Source organism: Amia ocellicauda, chromosome 19, assembly GCF_036373705.1.
Source record: "Amia ocellicauda isolate fAmiCal2 chromosome 19, fAmiCal2.hap1, whole genome shotgun sequence".
NCBI classification, from domain to species: Eukaryota; Metazoa; Chordata; class Actinopteri; order Amiiformes; family Amiidae; genus Amia; species Amia ocellicauda.
Genome location: NC_089868.1, coordinates 18438418 through 18454283, shown reverse-complemented (window position 1 = coordinate 18454283; position 15866 = coordinate 18438418). Strand labels below are relative to the sequence as shown.

The following is a 15866-nucleotide window of genomic DNA, read 5'->3' as shown; positions in this document are numbered from 1 at the left end:
ATATTTACACTTCACCAACGGAGAAGTGTAAATGAGGAAGACTTATCCTGGGACCATACAATGGCAATGGGGAAAGAAGAGTGGGATTCATACTTTAAGGTGCTGTCCTTTTCCATACGCAGATTAATACAAATACAGACGACGGGGCAGAAATGGGCTGCAATCACCGAGAAAGTGGATCACATCCAGTTCTGAAAATTGGTTTTGAATTCTAACTTTTATTTAATGTAACATTAAAAGCATGAGTTGTAATGAAAGGTTTAAACAGTTTAGGAAGACGCTCCAAAAAGTGAATTAAAAATATAAATATATATATACAAGTCTGGGTGCCATTATGTTATTACTGTTACTTCAGTTCCTAGAAGACTTCCAGTCCCGCAGAGGGAAGCGTGGTCTGAACTTTTTCACTGTGATAGTCTGCAGATGAAACTAAAAAGCAAAGTCTGAACAGGACGGAGCTCAGTAATGATCAGTGAATCTATTTACATTGCAGTTAAAATCCACAGAACATTGTATAGCATCAGCATGCTCTGTGAAATAGGATAGCATGTAAAATGATCGTTAATAAAAGCACTCATTCCTCCGCAGTTAAATGGGCATCATGAAGAGAGCGCTCTCTGTGAGCAGCGCCAGGATGCTGGACATGTAATCGCAGTTCAGAAACTGGAAGACAAGAGGGTTAAATCAGATTAATATGGTAATTAGTCCAGTTCTGCATCTATAAATAAAAGTTCATAATACAAACCTACCTTAATTTTCCCATCACGATGAGCTGATCCCACCGCTGTCGAGACCTTCACCAGCTCCCCGGCAGACAGATGGACCCGAAAGTGCCGGAAGAAGTTGCTCTCGATGCATCTCATGAACAGGTTCACTTCCTCGGCGCTCATCCTATCCTTTTCCTGGTGGATGCTGCTCCACAGGTCCCATGCGTCTCTGGGGTGGATGGTGTAGGACACATCCAACGGGGGACGGGCAGGCAGAGTCCAGGACAGTTTCAGGTACCGGATATTCACTGCAGGCTGACAGCCCGTCCACATGGCCGCCAACCACTTCAGGTTGCTGGAGCTGATGCCCAGCTGGCCGAAGTTACAGTCAAAGCTGTTCCGTAACCAGCTTTGCACCAAGGAGGTCAGGCTCTCAGCTCCACTGGCACAGAACAGGGGCAGGCAGGTGAAGTCCACTGGGAGGGAGCCGATGTATTCAGCATTGCCGTTGACACAAGCCAACCAGCCGCTCCACACCACCACGTCGGGGGCCCCCTCTTGGGCAAACGGGGGTCTGGAGCGAATCTGAAAGGACAGAGAAAGGGCAGCGGATTAGACAAGTCCAGAGACCAACCTTAGCTGTCCAATCGTCTCCAATGAGAGGAGGCTGCCGCTGCATCGGTTGATCTTTACCTGAATGAAAACTGCTTCCGTATCCTCGTCCGACTCCGTCAGGCCCAAGACCGTGGAGAACGTCACCTTGAAGCCGGTCTCGGGTCCCACTTCCACCGCGGTGCCCTTCTGTTTCTCTGCGGCTATGAAAGCAGACAGCTGCCTGGAGTAGGACTTCAGATGAGTGTGTTTGAATCTATACAGCGGCGTGACATATGAGAGTCTCCATTCTTTCTTTATTAAGAGAGACAGTTGCTCAGGATTGACTTTCTCCTAAGAAAGCAAACAAAAAGCAAAAGTTATCCACGTCCACATCAAAACAATGGGGCCAGACATTATTGTAATAGGTGAACAGTAACATTAGGTTGTCTATCCATTTCAGGAGTGTGCTGAAGTTTACATAGAGCTGTTGCTTATGAAACTTATTTTTTCACAATCAGAGTACACAAAGAGGCTTGTTTAGCTAATCTATTGCATATATACAGTTAAGGTTCCTTGCACAATGCACACAAGTAATACTAAACACATTAAATGACCGCTGGCCTGCTTACTGTCAGGTCACGGTGTTTAGGGAGCTCTCGGTCTGTTGGGATCCTGATTGACGTCAGTTTGATGCCAGGCGTCTGCCCCTCCAGGGGGGTCAATCCTGTCCCGTAGCTTCGGCGATAACGAGCTGCGCTTCGGCATTTTCCGATGTAGTTCGGGGCTCCATTCGAGGCTGAGTTTCTGATTCTGGGGGTTCGGGTCAAACTGAAACAACGTAACATTAGCCTTTGTTTACAGCTTGTATCCAATATTAAAATCACTCAAATGTTCACATCATATTATGCTTTTTCATCCAACTTGATTATACCGAAGATGAAGTCTGTACAATACTAACGCTAGTCAGCATCAAAATGTGAAGTACAAATCTATTATTTAACTCCGTACTATCAATCCCACCTCGATTTGTGTATTAGAGAGATTCTAATTAATTCGCATCACACCTATATTATTTTCACAATCTGTAATGTCATGAACTGTGATACTGATTACATTTTTAACGAACTGGCTTTACAGCAGCGTACATAGCCTACCTTCTTCGCCCTTCCATGGTCGAAATAAAACAATACAAAACACCAGTCTAATATAATGTAAACCAAAATACATGCACAGATTTCACATTTAAACTATATATAATTAAATACTGTGGCATTTAATGTTTTTAATACTATACTCTTCAATGTATCGCAGTCTTGTTTTCAGCAGCCCGATTTGAATAGCGCGGCTCCCATAATGCAACGAAACGAAACAGACCGAACTAGTCAAAACTGAAAATGGATCGTTCCGCGATTCTTACTACAAATAGTCTTTTTTATACACTGATACTACATGATTCACATTTCATCACATTTTTTAAATAATAATTAGAAAAAGCATATCGTTGTTTATTTTTTTTTTAATTTAAATCTGATCTGAGGCAATTCAGTTAAAGCATTTTCTCACGGGTGTCTGACACAATCGATACACTCTGTTTTGACACATAAGGTCTGGGTGAGAAGGGGTGGAAGGTCACTCGTCAGGCAGAACCAGGAAGGGCATGTTTAGCTGTTACAGATAGATCACATGTGTCATATTTTGTCTTGTACTCCCAGTTATTTTTTTAAATCTGCTGCTTCATAATCACATACGGTATTTCACTTGCCGGCTGCTGCTACTTTTGTGTGTTTTGAAGCTTCAAAGACATGACTGTCACAATGATTTTATAACATAGTACCCTTGTATACTATGTATTCATGCATTATATTCAGTTTAAAATAGTCCCCCAAAGTGCAGCAGAACATGTTGTGTAAGGCGATGTCTTCCCAGGCCGCGGTGTTTGCTCGCAGGCTGGCTGTGAAGGGAGTCGGGCAGCAGCTCCCGTGGAGGTCAGCCCTTGAGGGGCGCAGTGCTGCAGGAGTCCCAGCCCCGGCGCCCGGCACCAGACTCAGCTCACCCCGGTGGATGTCAACCTCTTACAGACACTGTTCTCAGAAGAGCACTGCAGGTAATTTCCGCATGCCTTCATTTTCGTGTCACGCATTTATTAAAACCAAACTTGACCAAATGGTATGACCATCTGTGATCAATCTGCTAGGGGTGCCCACTCCAAAATTGCCAGTGGATTTTAATAATCTGTGTATGAAACTATATAGAAACTAATAACAAGACACATGTAAATGATCTATAGCTTCATCTGAAATTATTTAGCTATCCAATATAGTGATTATGTTGTAGTATAGACCAATTAACGCATGACAAAACAAACTACTATTATTTATTCATTGGGCTAATCATTATTATGATTATTAATTTATTAGCAAATTACCTCTGCCAAGGGTGACTTGCCGTTTACACAATAAACATTTCAAAGCATTACAAAGTGCAGTAATACAATAAGCACACATCTTACTATGAAACACTGCCAAAATAACACACTCAGAAACCATGTGGGTAGCAAATAGCTAATAAACAAGTATCATTGTAATCTTGTATTTATGAAAAGTTTAAACTCCTGAATGTTGTGTACTGAGTTAAGCTTACAATAAATGGAACTGGAAATACATGCTTGAAAACTTTGTTTGTATCAGAACCACAGGAAAGGGTTGCCATATATTTAGTATCCCTCTGTATGTCTAACTATGCTATAGCTACTTTGGTATGGTCCTAGTTATAGTTGATGAACTTATTAGTGGCTGTCTGGTGCCTTAATGAGATTCATTACAGGGGATGTGCCAACTGACTGGAAGACGGCAAATGTCATACCAATCCACAAGAAAGGGGACAAAATTGAGCCAGGAAATTACAGACCAATCAGTCTCACCTGCATCACCTGTAAAATGTTGGAAAAAAATGATAGATAGTCAGAATGGGTTTAGACGAGGCAGATCATGTCTTACTAATTTATTAGAATTTGTTGAACATGCAACTGCAGCTGTAGATCATGTGAAAGCATATGATTTGATATACTTAGATTTTCAAAAAGCTTTTGATAAGGTTCCACACCAAAGACTGATCCTCAAAGCTGTAGGCATTCAGAGTAATGTAAGTAGATGGATTATGAACTGGTTGATGTATAGGAAACAGAGGGTGTCGATTAGAGGAGTCGCTTCTAACTGGAGTGAGGTTGTTAGTGGAGTTCCACAGGGATCAGTACTAGGGCCTTTGCTTTTTCTAATCTATATTAATGATCTGGACTCTGGGATAGTTAGCAAACTTGTCAAATTTGCAGATGATACTAAAATAGGTGGCTCAGCAGATACAATCTCGGCAGCACAGGCTATTCAGAGGGACTTAGATAATATTCAATTGTGGGCCGACACCTGGCAGATGAAATTCAATGTGGACAAGTGCAAGGTATTACATGCAGGTAACAAAAATGTCCACTATAATTACACTATGGGAGGAACAGAACTAGATGAAGTAACACATGAGAAAGACCTAGGAGTCTATGTGGACTCCTCACTTTCTCCATCCAAACAATGTGGGGAAGCAATAAAAAAGGCAAAAGGAATGCTAGGATATATTGTCAAAAGTGTAGAATTGAGAACAAGGGCAGTGATGTTCAGAGAGTCGTCACAATCTGGAACAAACTCCCAAGCAATGTGGTTGAAAATTTGGGAACATTTAAAGTCAGACTGGATAGGATCCTTGGATCACTCAGTTATTAATGGACACAAACGAGCACGTTTGTAAACTTTGTTCTTTTTTTTTTTTTTTTTTTTTTTAAGATCCTAACAGTTTTTCATTTCGATCGCACACATGTGGAGAGCTGCGTTCTTCACACATTGGAGAGGAGATCAGCCTGTGTGGATGGATTCAGTATCAGAGGTATACTAACTTCTCTAGCTCTATAAAATCTGTAAATTCATACCCTAATTGATGTTAAGAATGTTTTTTTTTTTCTTCCATTCAGGCAAGGTCTGTTTGTGATCCTGAGAGATTTCCATGGCTTGACACAGCTTCTTATCCCTCAGGATGAGGTATTGTAAAATAATTTGTAACTGTTTAAATGTAGGAATACATAATTTGTGTTATAGAAGTTATAGTTGTGTGGATAGAAGCAATAAATAGACCAAACTATTTGACAAAATAGTTCAGCTCCTTACATGACCAGAGGCGAGTTGTTGGCTGAAACTCTTTGGAGCGAGTCAAGCCCAGTTCTTTTCCCAGCCAGAGTCACACCTGAAGAAGACGCTGTGTAAGCTGCCCTTGGAGTCTGTCGTGAAAGTGACAGGAAAGGTCAGACAGCGGCCGGCAGGTCAAGAGAACAAGGTCAGTTCAAACAGTAATAGGAGGGGGTAAAAAAGGGAAAACAAGACTGAAAGATGCATAGTATTTAACCTGTGCTTACATTTTCTCCATAACTGCATAACACTTACATGCTCTACAGGAAATGCCAACAGGGGAAGTTGAAGTGTGTGTACAGAGCGTGGAGGTGCTGAACACCTGTCGGAAACTGCCTTTTGAAATCAAGGATTTTGTCAAAGTGAGTATTGTTTATGCATACGCCTTCCTGATAAAATATGATTTTAGGCTGCTAATGAGACACTTTTAATACCCACACTAAAATACTCATATTAGCTATTCGTACTACATGTATCAGTGGAAGTAGAACCTCTGGTTGTATCTTTTTACTACTTTAGTATTTACTTTTTAACGTTTACATTTTTAAAACCATAAATCAACCAGATGCAATTAAACCCTGTAAGAATTCTGTCTAATTTATATACATTAAAACAAATAATAATACAAGTATAGCATTGTTAGTTACAATTATATTTCATTCAATTACAGTTAGAGCTAGAAGTATGTAACAATAAATTCAATTATACTGCAGTATATGTATGCTAAAAAACCAAGCAATAACAAAGCAAAACACTAATAAAAAGAAAAATGCTATATAACTGTAGCTCCTGTTCATATGTGAAAAACAAATAAAATAAAATATGATACTTTTGTAGGATTTAATACCTATTTACTGCAGTACTTTCAAATTGATTTTGAATGCACCAGCCCCTGGTGTCAATCATAATGAAAATGCCAGAATGTAACAATATAATTATGTGCTATTTAAAGCAAAATTTGGGACGGTAGATGATTAAGCTTGATAATTTGTGTCCTTATATGGAGCACTTAATTAGCACTTCATATGTTTATGCCTGCAAGTGTAATTCATTTAGACTTTTGGTCTCTAATCAGGGGATCGTTATTTGTTTTGTTGTTTGCTTCATGCAATCATATATATTTTTTGTTTCTGTTTGTGCTGCTGCTAGTGTCAATATAGCAGTGCTGCTGTAATTGTGATTAACCAAAAAACATGAAATGGATGATATATTTGTCATACTATTATTATAGACTGGCAGATAAAGGCACAATATAAGTTACATTTATCCAAATTATGAATTAAACAGAACTAATACTTTTGAGTTGTTTATGTATCTGCCAAGGTTCAACTGTAAGTACAAATTATATCATTATTAATTGTTGGCCCCAGGTCTACTTTACTTAGTGAAGTGAATTCAATTGAGTTAGGGTAAGATTAAATAAAAATCCCTGCCAACAAATTCACCATTGCAAATTCCAAACCTAATACAAGATGCTGGATTTTGTGTGTGTTGGGGGGGATGCAACAAGCCTCTGGCAAACAGGGACCTGCCATCAATTACTGGGTTTGGAGTTTGTGATTGGTGAGTTGGTACAAGCTTTGATTTAATCTGGCCTTCTGTTATTCACTTGTTTTGCCTCATTCGTAAAGGAGCGAAATCCATTGACCTTCTTGCCAATGAAGAAGTACGATAGGCTTTCTAAATGTGTTTTGGTGGTGGAGAACATATATATTTAAATCTCCTAAGTATCCCGTATTCAAAATGAATCTCTCTCTTCTCGTGGTTTGTAGAAGTCTGAATCACTCCGTATGCAGTATCGGTACCTTGATCTACGCAGTGTTCAAATGCAGTACAACCTGAGGCTGAGGTCTCAAATGGTGATGCGAATGAGGGAGTATCTCTGTAATTCTCATGGTAAGTCACTACAAAAATAGAATCTGTGATAATCCTGTTTTTGTTCATTATTTATGCTTTATTGCAAATTATTTATATCAATTTCCGATGATAGGATTCGTGGATGTTGAAACTCCTACTTTATTTAAAAGAACTCCGGGTGTAAGTATTATCTCCTTTCATATTTGACATGAAAGCAATTAACATATAAGATAAACTGAATGCATTTGGGGCAAAACAAAAGTGTTCAAGTGAAAGCCTTAAATGATCTTTCATTAGATATATTGATAAAGCTAAAATGACGACTTCTAAACTAGACTGGTTTGATCCTTTACAGCAGTCAAAACACACTTGCCTTTCAGCATTTCAGTTATTCATTTTGTTAAGTAACATTATTATAAAAGTAAACCAATTATAGTTGCACTTTTTTGTTCTGCTTTTAGGGTGCAAAGGAGTTTGTCGTTCCCTCCAGGGAGCCAGGCAGATTTTATTCCCTTCCCCAAAGCCCTCAGCAGTTTAAGCAGCTGCTCATGGTGGCAGGCATTGACAGGTAGGCCTGGAAGCAGAGCGTGTCTTTTATCATCTACTTTTATTCATGATTTTACCAACATTTAGTTTGCTTTCATGAGTTCAGAGCTGGTCTATAAATGATCGTTACAGGTACTTTCAAGTGGCTCGCTGTTACAGAGACGAGGGATCAAAGCCGGACAGACAGCCTGAATTCACCCAGGTGATGTGCTTTATAAGGCAGAGGTATTCCAAAGCGACGTTCCCTTTGCAATCAGGGATGGATATGATTGAATATTTGAAATTCTCAATGACATTCCTAATTTTAATGCATCACACCCTTCTGAATGTTATTGCAGTGTCAGATGCATCCAGAGCGCACAATATAATCAACTCCTCAGTCGAAGGGCATCAATCAGCAAAGGCCATCTGACTCTGACTCTCTGCCGCTTTGTCTTAGACTGACAGCTCCCGCGCTCTGCTCAGTTGCCTTTGTCTCTCTTGCAGGTGGATATTGAGATGTCATTTGTGGACCAGGCTGGTATCCGCTCTCTGATTGAAGGGCTGATGCAGCACTCCTGGCCCGAGGACAAGACACTGATTAGTGCCCCCTTTCCCTCCATTACTTACGCCGAGGCCATGAGGAACTATGGGGTAGATAAACCTGACACTCGCTTTGGGATGAAGGTAAATGGGAAAACCTGCTAAATACGTCCTGCCAGAGTCTCAGCTCACCTTTGCTAATCACGGCAGTTTCGAATGTTTCCTTAAATATCTCGCTGAGCGCTAAGCACACTCTTTATTAGCCCTTAGCTCTGCCTTTACAGATTCTCACTTTATGATTCACAATATTGTGAGAACTGAATCCCAACAGGTAGTAAATTGCCATAAATATTCCTAAGTGACATTTACTGTTTGTTCTAGGAAGCTAATGATCATCATTTCATAGCCATGAAACAGTCACGAGGTTTAATTTCGTTTTCTTTCTAAAATAAGATGTAAATCTGCAAAGCTTATAAAAAAAAAATGGCTCTTAATCTGTTTTTCTGACAAAAGCTTGTTGACATCAGTGAAGCATTCAGGAATACAGATATCGGATTCCTACGAGGTGCCCTCGGTAAACCGGAGGGATGTGTTCAAGCAATCTGTGTGCCTAATGGAGCGGTAAGTACCAGCCGAAGACTCATTTGCAGCATGGGAGGAATATGTAAGAACAGTGCTGTCTAGAACGAGAACAAGTCTTTCAAGTCTATTAGAGCCGTTCACAACTGGAACATCATATCCTGTCTGTAATTATCAACATTGATATTTGAAATGCAGTCTCTCTCTGTTTTTAGTTATATCAGTATCAGCATCTGTCCATGTCTCCCTTTAACTGTTTTAACTTATCGTTAAGGTAAAAACATTTATTTTATAAAGACACTGCCATACATTTGTATCCTTGCAAAGCTGAAGGCTAGAAAACTTGGTCTGATGCTTAAAACAGATACACAGGCCAGAACGAGAGCATTGCAATCCAAAATATCTTTTCTTAGAAACCATTTCTTCTTCTTTTAAGTTTAAAAATGTCCTAGGTATTTCTTAACTATGTTTGAACTGTAGATTTATATTTTGAATGATGGTGTATGCCATTTAAATATATATGTATGTTCAGTGTAAATGTCTATGTTTGAGTGATTAAAATACCTGTTTCAGACACATTTGAAGAACAAGGATTTGGAATTCCTGAAACAAATGGCCCAAACGCAGTTCAACCAGGTGTGTGTTCTCCTCCTTAACATATAATACTCTCTTTCTAAAGGATAAAATGGCAGGTGTTAACCATGAAGATTCTGATGCTGATTACATGCAATTCATCAGCCTGCTTTTACCCATTTCTATTTGGTGTTCATTAGTCATGGGATTTAAATCTGAACAATTACATTACTGAATCATAACCTCAAAGGTACAATACTGTGCAAACGTTTTAGTAAGGTGTGAAAAAAAATGCTGTAAAGTAAGAATGCTTTCAAAAATAGACAAGTTAATAGATTATCAATTTACTAAATGCAAAGTGAGTGAACAGAAGAACAATCGAAATAAAATCCATATTTGGAGTGACCACCCTTTGCATCAATTCTTCCAGGTACACTTGCACAAAGACAGGGATTTTGTAGGCATATACACTCACCTAAAGGATTATTAGGAACACCTGTTCAATTTCTCATTAATGCAATTATCTAACCAACCAATCACATGGCAGTTGCTTCAATGCATTTAGGGGTGTGGTCCTGGTCAAGACAATCTCCTGAACTCCAAACTGAATGTCTGAATGGGAAAGAAAGGTGATTTAAGCAATTTTGAGCGTGGCATGGTTGTTGGTGCCAGACGGGCCGGTCTGAGTATTTCACAATCTGCTCAGTTACTGGGATTTTCATGCACAACCATTTCTAGGGTTTACAAAGAATGGTGTGAAAAGGGAAAAACATCCAGTATGCGGGAGTCCTGTGGGCGAAAATGCCTTGTTGATGCTAGAGGTCAGAGGAGAATGGGCCGACTGATTCAAGCTGATAGAAGAGCAACTTTGACTGAAATAACCACTCGTTACAACCGAGGTATGCAGCAAAGCATTTGTGAAGCCACAACACGTACAACCTTGAGGTGGATGGGCTACAACAGCAGAAGACCCCACCGGGTACCACTCATCTCCACTACAAATAAGAAAAAGAGGCTACAATTTGCACAAGCTCACCAAAATTGGACAGTTGAAGACTGGAAAAATGTTGCCTGGTCTGATGAGTCTCGATTTCTGTTGAAACATTTAGATGGTAGAGTCAGAATTTAGCGTAAACAGAATGAGAACATGGATCCATCATGCCTTGTTACCACTGTGCAGGCTGGTGGTGGTGGTGTAATGGTGTGGGGGATGCTTTCTTGGCACACTTTAGGCCCCTTAGTGCCAATTGGGCATCGTTTAAATGCCACGGCCTACCTGAGCATTGTTTCTGACCATGTCCATCCCTTTATGACCACCATGTACCCATCCTCTGATGGCTACTTCCAGCAGGATAATGCACCATGTCACAAAGGTCGAATCATTTCAAATTGGTTTCTTGAACATGACAATGAGTTCACTGTACTAAACTGGCCCCCACAGTCACCAGATCTCAACCCAATAGAGCATCTTTGGGATGTGGTGGAACGGGAGCTTCGTGCCCTGGATGTGCATCCCACAAATCTCGCATCAACTGCAAGATGCTATCCTATCAATATGGGCCAACATTTCTAAAGAATGCTTTCAGCACCTTGTTGAATCAATGCCACGTAGAATTAAGGCAGTTCTGAAGGCGAAAGGGGGTCAAACACAGTATTAGTATGGTGTTCCTAATAATCCTTTAGGTGAGTGTAGTCAGGTATATGATTAAACAATTATACCAAACAGGTGCTAATGATCATCAATTCAATATGTAGGTTGAAACACAATCATTAACTGAAACAGAAACAGCTGTGTAGGACGAATAAAACTGGGTGAGCAACAGTCTCAAGAGAACAGAGGAACACTCCGCTAACAAGGTGAGGTTGCTGAAGACAGTTTACTGTCAAAAGTCAAACACCATGGCAAGACTTAGTCCAGCAACAAGACACAAGGTAGTTATAAAGCATCAGCAAGGTCTCTCCCAGGCAGACAGGGGTTTCCAGATGTGCTGTCCAAGCTCTTTTGAAGAAGCACAAAGAAACAGGCAACGTTGAGGACCGTAGACGCAGTGGTCGGCCAAGGAAACTTACTGCAGCAGATGAAAGACACATCATGCTTACTTCCCTTCGCAATCGGAAGATGTCCAGCAGTGCCATCAGCTCAGAATTGGCAGAAAACAGTGGGACCCTGGTACACCCATCTACTGTCCGGAGAAGTCTGGTCAGAAGTGGCCTTCATGGAAACCATACCGCCGACGTGGCAACAAGGCCGAGCGACTCAACTATGCACGAAAACACAGGAACTGGGGTGCAGAAAAATGGCAGCAGGTGCTTTGGACTGATGAGTCAAAATTTGAATTATTTGGCTGTAGCAGAAGACAGTTTGTTCGCCGTAGGGCTGGAGAGCAGTACAGGAATGAGTGTCTGCAGGCAACAGTGAAGCATGGTGGAGGTTCCTTGCTAGTTTGGGGCTGCATGTGTGCAAATGGAGTTGGGGATTTGGTCAGAATGAATGGTCTCCTCAATGCTGAGAAGTACAGGCAGATACTTATCCGTCATACAATACCATCAGGGAGGCATCTGATTGGCCCCAAATTTATTCTGCAGCATGACAATGACCGCAAACATACAGCGACAGTCATTAAGAACTATCTTCAGTGTAAAGAAGAACAAGGAGTCCTGGAAGTGATGGTATGGCCCCCACAGAGCCCTAATCTCAACATCGAGTCTGTCTGGGATTACATGAAGAGAGAAGCAACTGAGGCTGCCTAAATCCACAGAAGAACTGTGGTTAGTTCTCCAAGATGTTTGGGACAACCTACCTGCTGAGTTCCTTCAAAAACTGTGTGCAAGTGTACCTAGAAGAGTTGATGCAGTTTTGAAGGCAAAGGGTGGTCACACCAAATATTGATTTGATGTAGATTGTTCTTCTGTTCACTCACTAAGCATTCTTACTTAACAGCATTTTTTTCACACCTGCCTAAAACTTTTGCAGAGTACTGTATATGTCAGAGTCGTGCACAGCACACCCATAGCTAGTGAGAAATCTCCTTAAACGCCTGTGAATGCAGAGTTGATGGCACTTAGGCTTTTTTTCCAGGATGTGAGCGTGCTGGTGCTGAAGCCAGATGGTGTGTGGAAGTCCCCCCTGAGTAAACGCCTGTCTGAGGCAGTGAGGCAGCAGCTGCGCCAGATGACAGACGCAAGTCCTGGAGATGTGATCGTGATCGCTGCTGGACCACCACAGGAGGTGGTAAGAGAGACTCTGTCCATGTCAAATACTGAACAGCGCTTCTTCTCACCACATTTTGTGTTATTGGAGAGCTTATAAACATTTCCACTTGTAAGTTGGGAAATTAGACTTTATTAATTCAAGACATGAGGCATAAGGACTAAACCTGTAGCTCTGTTGAGAAAAACAAATAATTAAAGTACACTTTACCTTGGTCCTCAGTGACTACTATATGTATTATGATGGTTTGTTCCTTGTTGACAGCATGTGGTATTTCACAGTGGCCCTCTTCTCCCCGCAGTGTCCGGTCCTGGGAAAGCTCAGGCTTCAGTGCGCGGAGCTGCTGGAGGCGCAGGGTGTGGTGCTTCGTGATCCCACTGCTTTCCATTTCCTCTGGGTGCTGGACTTCCCCCTATTTCTACCCAGAGAGGATGACCCAAGCCAGCTGGAGTCCGCCCACCACCCCTTCACAGCCCCCCACCCAGACGACGCGCACCTTCTCACCTCCCAGCCGCACAAGGTCAGAAGGTTGTCTATGCTGGGGTTTTCTAAGAAAAAAACTGCATGGATTATATATATTATACTTTTTTTAGAGTAATTTGGGGACGTTCAAGCTGTGTGTGCCATAACTGAAAACTATTGACTATCTTATATCTCTATTATGTATTGATAGGTACGCGGCCAGCACTACGACCTGGTTCTGAATGGCTGTGAAATCGGAGGCGGTTCTATCCGAATTCATAATGCTGAAGTTCAGCGGTTTGTCCTGGAGAAGATTTTGAAGGTACAAGGAACTGAATAATGGTCTTTGGGGGGGGTATCTGTACTTTTATAAATATATATATTATTTATAATTGACCGATCTGTACTTTAGGAGGATGCGGGTCTGCTGTCACATCTGATTGAAGCTCTGGACTCCGGGGCACCACCTCATGGGGGAATTGCATTGGGTATGTGCTTAGTGTGACCCTAGGAAACTGTGTGTTTATTGTGTTGTTATTTTCTCTAACGAGAAGTGAAGAGAGCTATCCAGCTGAATTTGATTGAATGTGAAAGACTGTCATAGTTTCCACCAGAGAGGAAGATTTGAGTGTTTAAAAGGAGTTCTGCGTTACCTGAGGTCACTTAGGGAAATGGCTGCAAAGGTGGCCTAACTTAAACTGTGTGGAATTCATTCTCTTGGGCTTAATGTGTAGGAATGCAGAAAAGCTTATTTTAACATTCTGCGGTTGTCTTATTTTATAAACATTATAACATTAATGTTGCCAAACCCCGCTCCACCCCCTTCCCCAAGAAAAAACTAAAAATACTATGACCTCAATAAACCTGCAGTCTGATTCTAAAGAGACTGACCCCAGTGAGCTTTCCTTTCTCCCCAGGTCTGGACAGATTAGTCTCGATCATCATCGGAGCTCCTAGTATACGGGATGTTATTGCCTTCCCGAAATCTTTCCGGGGTCACGACCTCATGAGCGGCGCTCCAGACTTCGTGCCAGCTGAAGATCTGAAGCCGTATCACATTGGCGTGACCTGGCCGGCGGAGGACTCGTCCAAAGGCTCCCCATCGGGCCCTTGGCAGCACTGAACGTCCGTGGCACTTTCTCTCCTGTGACTTTTCTCCATCAGAAGAATGAAAATAGTTGTCCTAAAAGGAGTTATGTATTTTCTTTCCTTCCTTCCCAACCAATAGTGAAATCCAGTAAAGATACCAGGCGTTAATGATGTAGGAAAGTGGACACCATTCTCTTTCGGGCTTTTTGAAAGAAATCCACTCCATTTTGCCTCTAGACCCCTCTTTGGATAATTCAGTTATTACCGAGCTTCAAAGGGTGCCATACTGAGGCGAGAATCTCGGTACATCAGAGTGGTTTACACTGTCAAAGGTTGAGTATGTTTTATTTTATTATATTGTTTTGTAGGGGTGATATATAATGTACCATTTGAGGAAAAATAAAAGAAAATGAACTAATATGTTTTCTGAAATATCTAAAACTTTAAGAATGGTTTGATATGAATGTTAATTTTAATTTAAAACATACATTTTATACTATATTTAACAATTGTTTATAAACCATATTTGCTTTTAAGTGACATATTTAAGCTTCTAATATGTCAATAACAGTATAGAATCTGCAATATATTTTGGTTATGTCGGGTTATTCAATAAAACCGTGCTTTATACTTTTAGCAATGGTGAATTTAGATAACGTATTTTATATATTTTATTTGTTCTGATTAGATTTGAATTGGAATAGAAAATGTAATCTCTTCCCTGGTAAGCTAGATATAAATATGAAATCTGTTAACACATCTGAGATCCAAATCAGCAGTGTGGAAAATCGGAGCAAAAATATTTTAAATTATATATATATATATATATAAAATTCCAGATTTACACAATTCTGAGAGATAATCTGCATATTTATACTGCATATGAGTATCAAAGAGTTCAGCAGGTGGCAGTGTTAGTCCATCGAACATCACATACTGACACATAAACCTAGTATGTAAACGTTTATAATAAAATGTTCAAGCATACATTTGTGAGGAGTTATAGCAATGTTTCTGCAGTTGTGCAATATTGATATATATTTTTATATTAAGAGTAAGAATTGTTAACCATGGTTACAGATAGAAAATTATACTATATATTAGGTAACATTTTCTGTATTTGCCTCATATAACTAAATTACAGGCTTACAAGAGTATGTTATATATCATGCAAGAATCCTAAATGTCCACCTTTATTACCCACTGGGACAAGTATTGAAATAACAGTTTTACAATGCAGAATAAATTATAGATTTGGGTATCTTGTGATACCTAACAAATCATCAGTTTTATATATATATATATATATATATATATATATATATATATATATATATATATATATATATGATGTACTGTCAATTGAATGAATCTATATTGAATATATTTATAAATGTAATATCTGCATTCACAATTTAAAACAAAGGAAAACGTGTATATCAGTGAAATTATTAACATTTTCGTTTTCTAGAGACCAAAGCAAACATTTATCTCAGTGCAGTA

At 40.2% G+C, this 15866-nt stretch overlaps 2 protein-coding genes across 2 annotated transcripts; one reads left to right on the top strand and one right to left on the bottom strand.

Moving 5' to 3' along the window:
• Positions 1 to 198: 198 nt before the first annotated feature.
• On the bottom strand, positions 199 to 2674 carry cenpl (centromere protein L). The gene is made up of 5 exons (XM_066691635.1): positions 2456 to 2674; positions 1931 to 2129; positions 1401 to 1652; positions 750 to 1292; positions 199 to 663 (listed from the first exon to the last, which is right to left on the bottom strand). The coding sequence occupies exons 1-5, from the start codon at positions 2470 to 2472 to the stop codon at positions 589 to 591; spliced, it is 1086 nt and encodes a 361-aa protein (XP_066547732.1). The 5' UTR covers positions 2473 to 2674; the 3' UTR covers positions 199 to 588.
• Positions 2675 to 2924: 250 nt separating this feature from the next.
• dars2 (aspartyl-tRNA synthetase 2, mitochondrial) lies at positions 2925 to 14950 on the top strand. The gene is made up of 17 exons (XM_066692237.1): positions 2925 to 3405; positions 5129 to 5228; positions 5314 to 5380; positions 5571 to 5672; positions 5791 to 5886; positions 7297 to 7420; positions 7515 to 7561; positions 7843 to 7949; positions 8060 to 8129; positions 8414 to 8593; positions 8963 to 9070; positions 9602 to 9664; positions 12681 to 12833; positions 13114 to 13332; positions 13486 to 13596; positions 13687 to 13762; positions 14192 to 14950. The coding sequence occupies exons 1-17, from the start codon at positions 3201 to 3203 to the stop codon at positions 14395 to 14397; spliced, it is 2034 nt and encodes a 677-aa protein (XP_066548334.1). The 5' UTR covers positions 2925 to 3200; the 3' UTR covers positions 14398 to 14950.
• Positions 14951 to 15866: the final 916 nt, after the last annotated feature.

Excerpts from the sequence above, each read along its gene's own strand:
- cenpl (XM_066691635.1), bottom strand. Across the intron at positions 1,293-1,400 it reads CGGAAGCAGTTTTCATTCAG|ATTCGCTCCAGACCCCCGTT; the intron begins GTAAAGATCAAC and ends CTGTCCTTTCAG. Across the intron at positions 664-749 it reads ATCGTGATGGGAAAATTAAG|TTTCTGAACTGCGATTACAT; the intron begins GTAGGTTTGTAT and ends CTTGTCTTCCAG.
- dars2 (XM_066692237.1), top strand. The coding sequence starts at position 3,201 with ATGTTGTGTAAGGCGATGTCTTCCCAGGCCGCGGTGTTTGCTCGCAGG. Across the intron at positions 5,229-5,313 it reads GGATGGATTCAGTATCAGAG|GCAAGGTCTGTTTGTGATCC; the intron begins GTATACTAACTT and ends TCTTCCATTCAG. Across the intron at positions 5,887-7,296 it reads AAATCAAGGATTTTGTCAAA|AAGTCTGAATCACTCCGTAT; the intron begins GTGAGTATTGTT and ends CGTGGTTTGTAG.